Source organism: Lolium perenne, chromosome 7 (genome assembly GCF_019359855.2).
Source record: "Lolium perenne isolate Kyuss_39 chromosome 7, Kyuss_2.0, whole genome shotgun sequence".
NCBI lineage: Eukaryota > Viridiplantae > Streptophyta > Magnoliopsida > Poales > Poaceae > Lolium > Lolium perenne.
The window spans coordinates 2,941,183-2,953,003 of record NC_067250.2 but is presented as its reverse complement, the minus strand read 5'-3'; the positions used below and the strand labels follow the sequence as shown (position 1 = coordinate 2,953,003).

The 11,821-nt window shown below is 44.8% G+C and overlaps 1 protein-coding gene across 1 annotated transcript; it reads right to left on the bottom strand.

Annotated features, from left to right (window-relative positions):
- Positions 1-355: 355 nt before the first annotated feature.
- On the bottom strand, positions 356-4,121 carry LOC127324041 (expansin-A17-like). Its single transcript, XM_051352139.2, has 4 exons — positions 4,096-4,121; positions 2,212-2,529; positions 1,975-1,997; positions 356-1,098 (listed from the first exon to the last, which is right to left on the bottom strand). The coding sequence occupies exons 1-4, from the start codon at positions 4,119-4,121 to the stop codon at positions 461-463; spliced, it is 1,005 nt and encodes a 334-aa protein (XP_051208099.1). The 3' UTR covers positions 356-460.
- Between the last annotated feature and the right edge of the window lie 7,700 nt (positions 4,122-11,821).

The window sequence follows — 11,821 nt, the reverse complement described above, 5'->3', positions numbered from 1 at the left end:
ACGAGACACCAGAACAGTTCTGCTGAAAACAGCGTTAGTCCGTGTTAGTTGCATCCAAAATACACAAATTAGAGGCAAAACAATAGCAAAAGTGTTCGGGAAAGTAGATACGTTTTGGACGTATCAACCACCAGTTAATTGGTATTCAATTTCAAATAGCATATATGATAAGGAAAGACATAATCCAACTTGCAACCGAAAAAAATCTCAGTTACAACTCAAATGCACGAATCACAATGTAAATCTAATGACGAATGACTCAATTGAGAACTAAGTTAGCTAGCAAAACCGTTTATTCAAAACACTCAATTTTAGTAAAACAAGACTGCAATAGACAAGAGAGAAACACACCCATGAAACATAGAAAATTAAGAGTCTGGTCCTGTAAACTGCTTAATTTTTTAATACAAGTAATGCATCGAGTTGATGCACTACAATTAACAGGGAGCATGTATATGGATCACCAGAAGTTATTTGATCCTTGGTAGCAGAGTCCAGTAGACCAACTTGCGGGGATGGCGTCAGCGACTATGATGGTCTGTTGCGGCGAGGAGCCACCGATGATCCTAACAGTGAGGGCCTTGGATTTGTCCATCGCGGCGTATGCCTGATATGTGATGCCCCAATTCTGCGACATCTGTACCCAGTCACCACCGGCCATCTTGACAGCCATCTCGCTAATATCACCGCCACCGGCGACATTCATGACGTGGAGTAGGAGCCAGTTGTTGTTTCCCTTGACGCAGAACCTGACTCCGCCAGACCTCTGGCAGGGGACACGGCGGAATTGGACAGGGATGATGCCGGCGACCTTGTCAGCAAGTGTTTTGAAGGATGGAGGCGCCAAATCAAAGTGTTGTCGCGGAGGATTGCACCAGCCACCATTGTCGTTAGGCTTGTTCTGGTTGGGCGGGCAGAGGTTGGTGCCTGTGATGATGATGGAAGGGGAGCCCTTAGTGCACCACTTGGACTTGACACACTGGATCTCGTAGCACCGCCCACACCCATCACCATCGGAGAACATCGGCGTGCTGAGGGCCGCCGTTCTCGTTGAATAGAGCTTCGCGATGTCACTGCCACTATACCCGCACGCACCGCCTGCATGTGCAATGTATGCAATCACGTTATCAATAATTTTAGCTTCTACAAAACACACGTGGTCATGCTTGCCTTTTGGTGGCTTCAGTTTTTGGCCTTCTCACACACTGAAAGAGGATATGTCCATAGATGAGTTTTTATCTAGTGTTAAATATGTTACTACTTATCTTCTAGACAATCCCAACAGTGACTAAGTAATCATTCTGATTAATGTCATCGGCGTCACTATGCATGAGTGCTTCAAGACAAGATCAAATTTTGATGAAAGTAACTTTACTGCCAAAAATCACCAGGTTATATATGATGATGGCCATACTAGCTTCTAGTGTTAGATTCTACTATAACGTATGGTTATATGTTATTTAGACATTTCAATATTAGTGCAGACAAAGAGAGTGTTGAAATGTTATCTTCAAGAGGTAGCATGGGAGAAAAAAATGATGCAAGTCTTAAATGGATGGTAACTAATGTTAGTAAACGAAGTGGATGTAATAACCTTTTGATAAGTATGAAACTATAGCCTAGTAATTATTGATGAAAAAATGATCAAAGCGTGACACACAAACTACGTTAAAGATCACATCGTAGCGAAGGCAACCGGAAAATGAAGTCATCAATCAGGTTACGGTTGGCACTATGGAAAAATCTGTTGTTGCCATGTGTCTACTACTTTGCAGTGCTTCAAAAATCGCGGAACATGGCAAACATAACATTTGTCGTGTTCAACATAGCTAGTTACATGGTAATAAAAAAGAACACGGTTAAAGCAATAAAAACACATGGTAAAGAAGTAAGCACAGTAAAATTCCAAAAAAACACACAACAAAGAAAAATGACACGGCAAAGAGCCGCGCCACGTGTCCTCAGAAACCTCACCTAACGGGCATTGCCAGAATCTCCTGTAGTGTGGGGAGATAAAGAGTATGAAAATCCAAAACTGCCCAAATGTTTGGTAATTGGACTCATACGATGCAACGTGCATCATGCAGGTTGTATGTACGTGACACGTTCCATTCCATCTACTTGCATGCATGCAGGATCCCATGTACGTACCGAAGTCGTCGCCTTGGCCGGAGTCGTCGCCGTAGAAGGTGGCGCTGCCGTCCTGCCAACCAGACGCTTGGAAGCCCCCGTAACTGCTCGGACTTGGAGTCGACGGCGGCGGACTCGACTGGCGTGGCGGCGGACTCGCTTGGGGCAGCGGAGGCGGACTTGATTGGGGCGGCGCCGGCGGTGGACTCGGCTGAGGTGACGGGGGAGGCGGACTCGACTGGGGCGGCGGTGGCGGTGGACTCGACTGCGGTGGCGAATAGTACTGCTGAGTTAAGCTGGCGCCTGTCAGGTGAGCCGCCGCCATCAGGACCACCGCGACGACGGTCGCCCGATTCGTGGCCATGCTCCGGCCGATCGGTTTTCGTCGCCCTGGCCGTCCTGATCGCGAGCGAGCGAAAGGAAGTTTATAGCAGAGCGCTCAGATGAACCAACTCAGCTGGCGCGCATGAGTACGTCGTCTCCATGTCTAGCACATGCTCCATAGAAGATGGAGTTCGATCATGGCCGCACGACACGATTTCGTCTCCTCTATGAAGATACGGATCAAATCATCAATGCGTTGTCTTGTATGATAAACATAGCTACCTGGCATGTGTTTTGTTTTCAAACTGGATCAAATAAAGGCACTATTTAGATCAATCAAATGTTGAATTTTCCATGTAAGAAACGCTCAAAAAAACTATTTCTAGGAAATAAATGTATACTTGTCTTTTTGCTCTACACAAAAGGGGTACAAGTAGAATCTTTCCTTTTTCTATAGTTAATTACCTCCGTTCTACAATATAAGATTTTTAAGAAAGCTAGTTTCCGAACCGAGGTAGTATACTAGTATGAGTTAAAGAAGTGTATGTGATGGTGGGGATTTAGAAGTTGCGCCATGAAAATTTTGATGTGAGCCCAAACGACTTCTTTTTTGTCAAATCTGCCATCACCGTCCACTTTGATGTCTGACGTGTGTGCGTCCATGACGCGGCGATGGAACGGCCATGCTTTATGTTTTGGGAAAATGAATGTTAAATTGCAAATTTTGTTTTCAATTTGATCTTCTCTTAGTGAAAAAAAATCCTAACATGTTTATTACTCCGTCTCATGAAGGTTGTCTTAACTTTGTCTAAATTTGAATGTATATAGACATTATTTTGCATTAGATACATTTAAATTTTGATAAAGTTGAGATAAGTTTTATGAGACGGTGGGAGTAGTATACTTCCAACACTAAACCAGAACATATATGCACCCCTTTGCCAGGGCGGTTTGCAAACTGTGGTGTTTCTCAGGTTTGTTGACTATTGTCTTGGGCTGGACATGGTCCAACTGTCATCAAATGGGTTGCCAATTTGCTTTGTAACTACGTGTTGTCACCAGATTTGCACTAGTCTAAATGAATCAGCTAGCTAATGGTATAACCAAAATAAAATTAATTACCGGAAAACATGGCCACGAACTCAAACATGCATAGAAAAGATTGCAAGGGATATAGAATTAAGCAGGTATTTAAAACTGTAAGAAAAGGTCATCCTTATCTGACGAGGTGAGGATATCCTTACAGCACAAAAGATAGAACAAATCAATAATAATGCAAATTGGTATAATATCACATGTATGTGAATTTTTTATATATCAACACATCGTCTAGCCGACAAGATGAAGGGGATCACCCTGGCACGGCTTTTGCCTCTCGCCTTCCTCCTCATCTTCGCACTATGGACCTTCCCAAGATTTTTTGCATTTTCTTGAAAAGGATGGAAAACCTCTCAATCTCTGTATTGATTGATGATATTCTCTGTGTGAATTTGCATGTTAGTTCATGCATATGCAATCGAGGCGTGGTGGGCAAGTGATCAAACCAAAGGGAAAGGCATGTTAGCATCCAACTTTTCAACATGTTTGTTCAGGAGTCGCATCTCGCAACATCATGTTTCATGCACTTACTGCAACACTTACCTCCGGAACCCTCCTGGAGCACCCATGTCCAACCTGGCTGCTGGCTGATCCGTTGGATGCAAAATAACTGAGATGTCAATGAAACAAGGGTTACTTGTGTTCCTCGGAAAACAAGAAATATTTACGTTCCTATAGCTATGATGCATATGTCTCATTTTCATATCCCACTTTTCTAAAATAGTGAGGTACCTTTATTGTTGATTCCTTTTTGAAGACAATGCTACTGGAGAACATTTATCTCAACCTATATGTTGTCTAGGAAGGTGGTTCTACCAGTGTTGGTGCGCTAACTTTTCTATTTTCTATTTTTATTTTGTAATATTTTCTATCATGTTGTTGAAGAGACCAAGTGTAATTTGATACACTTTTGATATTAATGTATTGTACTTCATTTAAAAATCGTAAAAATAGTTTGGAGCTACCAGAGTGCTTATGCACACACAGGACCGGCCCGGCCCTAGGCATGTGCTACAGGTGAAACTACAATAGATGTTCCTTAGGCTAGTTGGAGCCTGTCAAAACCCTTTAATTAGCTGCCTTAAAGACATTATAATCCTTGTAGTAATCCCAAATGCAGGATATATTAAAACAAAGGGAGCATTATAACTACGGTTATAGTTTTCCTATTCCACAAAAGTCAGTGCAATTGATCATCTACTGATATAATGCGAACAATTAAGCCGAAAGAAAGGTGAAGTTATAACATGTATACCATACACAATAACACGACAAGAGTGTGTGGCATATATATCACGAACGCCGGTTATGTAGGAGTAGAATGACGCAACACAATAGTGCCTTCAAACCAGATCAGCTTTCACGGTGTCACATGAAAGGAAATATCACCATGCAAGCATATACTTGTGGCTTTCGGTGGCATGATGGACCGTCGCTTGTTAATGCTACGGTAGGTGAACTGGAGGTAGACTTTACCCCGTTGTGGATTGGACGCAACGTTCATAGTGTGTCTTATGTCGGAGACAGGTGAAGCGAACCCCGTTGACTAATCATGTCCACCTCGATGACTGGTGTGTGAGTGTGTCCCACCACTACCAAGCAAACACGTTTAGGGCTGGCGCTTCACGTCTTCTGCAATTGTACTACCTACAACTCCTAGTATTGATCTCTCCCAAACCTCACTCGACGAATATGCACGACACTCCCTTATGCTCAATCTCGCCCTGGGAGAAGGAACTGAGTCGGAGCACTCTCCTTCGATGGTCCTAGTTTGGAGCTCCACCACTCACGACGAGACCATACCGAGTTGGTAATAGGCGCCCAATCATTGACCCTTCGCAACCCCAGCTTTCTAGTGATGTTTCCTAGCTTGTCGACATCGATTTGGATCGAAATAGTGGGACATCGTAGACTTCAACTAGCCGCCGGAGAAAATATTTCTGTTTGTGTCAACCATCTCGATCATCCACCTAGTCTTTTGTCTGCATTGTATTATCAAGTCCGCCAACTAGTAAATGTAGCATGTCGTGCCTTGTCCCTTACCGTTCAAGCCCGTCGGTGAGATTCACTGCTCCTTTGTGCAAAATCTACGTTAAAAATGTTACTAGCCGACATGCATGCCCTGCTTTCAGTATATTAGACCGTTAGGCCTAACCGTTACCGTTTTCCGTTTGAGCAGAATAAACTTACCTCGAGCAGAAGCATAATTTTGGCCTTTCCTTTTTATGCAATTATTTAATAAAGATAAAAACATATTTATATAATAATTTGGCATGCCATAACTTGTTAATTCGTAATAGAATTGACATGGTTCTTTTTGCTAAAAAAATATTTCAATATTTATTGCAATTTTTCTTTCGAGATCAAGGGTTCTCGGGTTCAGCTGTTGTTGATAATTTTCCTGCACCTAGACTGAAACTATTGTTCATTAACTCTAGTTTGTGGCACTTGTGTCAAATATAACATTTTTTGTTTGGGAATCACATTGAAGAAGAATAAGGATGTTTTCGTACAGAAGATGATAAACTCACCTCTCCATATATATGTCACTGCTAGCACAAACGATGATTGCGGAACTCTGAAATGCTCATGATGCGCCCATTCCGTGGAGCCAAGACTCTTCTGTGGAGCAATTCTTGAAGCAGAAGTAGATCATTGGATCATGGCTCCAGTTTATGGCGGGTGGTAAATTCATTAATTTCCGTGTCCTCAAAATATTCCAGTTTATGGAGTAGTGTGTGCTGATGGGGATACACCCATAGGGGGTGGGTCGCCAGTCCCACTCGTCATGAAGATGGAGGCTCAGGTGGACCGCCCGATCGCCCAAGCGGCTGGACCCTAAGGCGACTAGGCCGTGATCCCGGGGTGAAGATTGCGAGAGGGGTGGCGAATCCCGGATTAGTAGCGACTGTTATGATTCGGAGTTATCTCCATGTAACCCTAGATCAGGGTGCCTATATAAACCCCCGAGCTTAAACCCTAGAGGATACATTACTTGAGATCCAATCTCCCCCCTGTAAGCTCTTGGCGTAGCCGCCGACTGAGCCCCCCCATTGTAATTCTCCACTGAGCAATAAGATCTAGTAGGACGTAGGCCTTTTACTCTCCGGAGGGGCTGAACCTGGGTAAACCCCTTGCGTCTTGTGCACCTCGACCCGCAGATGGCCGTGTCTCCTTGCCCCCGTATCAACGAAGTGCTACCCCCCGGTACTACCTGCTGTGGTTACATCCACGACAGTGGCGCCCACCGTGGGGCATGGGGCATCAAGCCTTCGAGCTGCGGCGAGGCCCTACTCGCCTACACGTCGGCCAAACTCGCCTCCACGCCGGCCGATCGTCTCCGGCAGGATGATCGCCACGGGCAACTTCTTCCACATCCAGCCAAGCTCTTATCGGCCGGCTTCCGCAACCCTCACGCATGTGTGGATGGTGCCGGTCGGCACGATCAACCTCTTCATCGGGCTCGCCAGCGTCAGCGACCCCACTGAGCCTCGTCCGGGCCAGCTGCACGACCCCTTCGCGCCGGGACAGCTCCTCACTGCCACTCTCCCGGTCACCGGCGAAGTCTACGTCGAGGGCGAGTCAGCCCTGGAGGATGACGCCGACTCGGCGGCCACAGCGCTGGTCGCCGGGTCCCCCGCTGCAGCATCAGTCGCCGAGTCCACCGCCACAGCGTCGGTCGCTGGTTCCATCACCGCGGCGTCGGTCGATGACTCCATCTCCCCAGTCTCTCACCCGAGCGACTTCGAGGACGACTCCGTCCTCCCTCTTTTCGGCAGCGACTCCAAATCGGGCTCCGTCGACGCCCTGCATTACCAGTACCCGATCGCCGTCTTCATGGCGGGAGGTGAGGAAGTGCCTCCAAACGACCCCTTCTCCACGCCCCTCCCAGCAACCGCCAACGCGACCGAGATCGAGGCGCATCGGATGGCCCTTGAGGAGCAGAGGAAGAAGGAGCTCGCCGAGCGGCAAAAATTTCGCCTCGAGCAAGATGAAGTGAGAGCTGTGTCTCACTACCGTCAACAGCGCAATCGCCTGCGCCTAGAGCGCGCCCGCGCGCGGGATTTCCCCAACGCCCGCCTCAACTTCGACGACCCAGATGGAGAAGTCCGGGTCACCCGAGTCCGTAACCCCGACATCCCGAGAATCAAGTCGGGCCGCCGCTGGCAGAGCAGCGCATGGAGCGCCGCCACCGCCACCACCACCGCCCCCACCGCCACCTGAAGCTCCCCGGGCGGAGGTCGACGCCAACGGCCTGCCTCTACACTCGTCTCCGGCCGACAATGTCGCGGCCGCTCAAGCCGTCCTTGCCAAACTCCATGAAACTGGAGACGGCGCGATCCTCGTCCAGCATGCCAAGGCCCTCGTCGCCAGGGTTCTGGATGTAATATCCCAGGTTTTGAGGCTACAAAATGAGAGAACACCGAAGTGTGCATTGCATTCATGCATAGAAAATCCGGGGAATTTTCGCGCTTTCAAATAAAACTTACCACAGTAACTGAAGTTTCACTTGACTTGCTGGAACTGAAGTAGATCATCAAGTCAAGCGCTATAAACTTCACTGTGATCTTTGCTAAAACCTTGTTTTGGGTAGAGATGATTTGATCTATGGGCTAGATCAAATGGAATTAGTTTTACAACAAACAACACCTTAAGTAAGGATTAACTACAAGATCTTATAAAGGATCTCAACATGCCATCTCTTACAACAACACATGAATAATTATTCAATCCTAAATCATAGAACACAATTAATTAAGAAACTATTCTTTACTTATCTTATCCATGTCTTCTACTAAATAAATGTTCCTACCATGAGTCACATGGTATATTTGTTCAACTACAATACTTGAATCAAGTCAAGAACATTCATATTCATTCTTCATTAACCTTGACCATTCCAACCTTGTTTCTCAATTCATACCATTAAACCTGAGAGAAAGGAGAGAACCATTCATATGCTTATAATATGCATTCAATAGAACCTAGCTTAATATTTAAAACAAATCCAAGTGAGGTACTTGTTGATACTAACCAATGATACAAGAAATATAAGTCAAGTATTAAACCCTACTTGACCTAGCTCACACTTGATGGTAAGTAAGAATTTATTCTTCTAGTAATTATAGATAGGCAAGTGTTGTGATCATTACAACTTGGTAATGATCATAAACCCTAGAGGAACTCTACCTATTCAGAAGAGCTCAACTTAAAGAGGTATACTCAAGTATATGGACCAATAATTGATCTTGGAGAGAGAACCATGAATTATTAGAAGGCCATACTTTGATCATTACAAATTGGGTGATGATTGATGCTGTCCAGGACTGGCGCGTGGTTGACGAGGGAGGAAATCCCTGTTGTGTAGCTTTCTGGTCCCCGGCAACGGCGCCAGAAAATAGCTTGATGTCTACGCCCTCCTTTTCCTGTAGACAGTGTTGGGCCTCCAAGAGCAGAGGTTTGTAGAACAGCAGCAAGTTTTCCTTAAGTGGATCACCCAAGGTTTATCGAACTCAGGGAGGAAGAGGTCAAAGATATCCCTCTCATGCAACCCTGCAACCACAAAGCAAGAAGTCTCTTGTGTCCCCAACACACCTAATAGGTGCACTAGTTCGGCGAAGAGATAGTGAAATACAGGTGGTATGAATAAGTATGAGCAAGAGCAACGGTGCCGTAAAAATAGCTTGCCGGCGTGTAGTTGATGGTGGTAGTATTGCAGCAGTAGTAACGCAAAGAAACAAGAAACAAGCAGCGATAGAAGTATTTAGGAACAAGGCCTAGGGATTACACTTTCACTAGTGGACACTCTCAACATTGATCACATAACGAGAATAGATAAATGCATACTCTACACTCTTGTTGGATGATGAACACATTGCGTAGGATTACACGAACCCTCAATGCCGGAGTTAACAAGCTCCACAATAATGCTCATATTTTAGTAACCTTTAGTGTAAGATAGATCAAAAGACTAAACCAAGTACTAGCATAGCATGCACACTGTCACCTTCATGCATATGTAGGAGGAATAGATCACATCAATATTATCATAGCAATAGTTAACTTCGCAATCTACAAGAGATCATGATCATAGCATAAACCAAGTACTAACACGGTGCACACACTGTCACCTTTACACACGTGCAGGAGGAATAGGACTACTTTAATAACTTTGCTAGAGTAGCACATAGATAGTAGTGATACAAAACTCATATGAATCTCAATCATGTAAAGCAGCTCATGAGATTATTGTATTTAGGTACATGGGAGAGAGATGAACCACATAGCTACCGGTACAGCCCCGAGCCTCGATGGAGAACTACTCCTCCTCATGGGAGCAGCAGCGGTGATGAAGATGGCGGTGGAGATGGCAGCGGTGTCGATGGAGAAGCCTTCCGGGGGCACTTCCCCGTTCCGGCGGCGTGCCGGAACAGAGACTCCTGTCCCCCAGATCTTGGCTTCGCGATGGCGGCGGCTCTGGAAGGTTTCTGTGGGTTTCGTCGAACGTATCAGGGTTTTCAATCCAGGGGCTTTATATAGGCGAAGAGGCGGCGCAGGAGGGTCGAAGGGGCGAAGACACCATAGGGCGGCGCGGCCAGGGCCTGGGCCGCGCCGGCCTATGGTCTGGGGGCCCAAAGGCTCTCCTCTGGTCCTTCCCGAGTGTTCCGGATGCTTCCGGTGAAAATAGGAACTTGGGCGTTGATTTCGTCCGATTCCGAGAATATTTCGTTACTAGGATTTCTGAAACCAAAAACAGCAGAAAACAGGAACTGGCACTTCGGCATCTTGTTAATAGGTTAGTTCCAGAAAATGAACGAATGTGACATAAAGTGTGCATAAAACATGTAGATATCATCAATAATGTGGCATGGAACATAAAAATTATCGATACGTCGGAGACGTATCAATGATCATAAACCCTAAGAATCCAAGTAAGTGTGTTGAGAGAAGTATTAAAGAAGAGAGATTAGTGAGGAATAAGTGGAGCATGTCTATTGCATGATTTTACTTTATAAATTGAGCTGATAAATTAAACCTATATAAGAGATGTATAGATCTCATTCTTCTCATGAAATAATAAGTAACTCATTAGTAGTTAACCAAATCAATACTCATGCCTTGTATAGAGTAGTAATGATATTGTATTTAAACTTTGCCTATCCAAACACTTGATACAAACTTAGCATTGCCTTGAAACCATAATTCCACCTAAGTGAGGAGGATAACCCTAGCCACTAAAACATAATCAAGCTTATGCTCATACCCGATCCTAGATGTGTATCACATTGGTGATCACTACTTAAACCCTAGACCACATTTGAATTTCAATCCAAGTATCACTTTGGATTATAATTAGAACCCTGCCATACCTCATGCCTATTTTATACTTCAATTAGGGAAGCATCACCAAAACCCTAAACCCTTTCACATAGGATCTATCCTAAGTAATTCAAGCTAATGATGGCTAAATGAGTTTAGTCATCATAAATTTATCCAACCATATTCTTAAATCTTTGGAAACAATTCTTCACATAAAATCATGAACCAATCCATTCTCATTATCATTTAATTTAAACTTTAGCCATAATATAAAATACTTGGGAACAATTAATATTGTTAAGTAATAACAAAACTTAATAACATGTTTACCATGTACTGGTTATAGATTTCAAATCATTCAAAATAGGTTTGGTTTCTAAATAAAAATTAATTGAGACAAACATTTAATCCATATCCATTTGAAATTAGAATACCTCCCACAACAACACAAATTTAATCAAAGACTAAATACTTGTTTGAATCCAACAACTATGCAATATGTATTTCTATTAAATTCTATTGAAAATCAAAATTGGAAAACCTGCAGAACAAAATAGAAGTCAGAATTGAATTCAAATAATAAACTAGAAAACAGAAAATAAAAACAGAAAATGAAAAGGAAAATATAGAGAGAGAGAAGCTCACCTGGTGGACCGTCGCAGCCCAACACCAGCACCAGCCCATGAACCAAGCAGCCCAGTCCAGCCCAGGTTACCTCTTCGTCGCTGGCACGAAACAAAGGGAGGGGCGTCGTCTTCTTCCTCTTCCCTGCAGGCGACACGACGCCGGCGAACCTCTGCCACCTCCTCGACGAAGATAAGGATGCCGCCGGACGTCGCAGGCCATCTCTGAACCTCGTACAAATTTCTCGCGTCCGAGCTTATCCCAATCGCGCCAAGATTCACGCCCAATCCACCTCAGTCTTCATCGAGGCATCCCGGCCATCGCG

Bases quoted from the DNA above. Each gene is read 5' to 3' on its own strand.
- LOC127324041 (XM_051352139.2), bottom strand. From the start codon at position 4,121: ATGGGTGCTCCAGGAGGGTTCCGGAG. The intron at 2,530-4,095 runs GTAAGTGTTGCA...GCTCGCGATCAG, and splicing joins GCTCCAGGAGGGTTCCGGAG to GACGGCCAGGGCGACGAAAA. The intron at 1,998-2,211 runs GTTGGCAGGACG...CCCACACTACAG, and splicing joins CGGGGGCTTCCAAGCGTCTG to GAGATTCTGGCAATGCCCGT.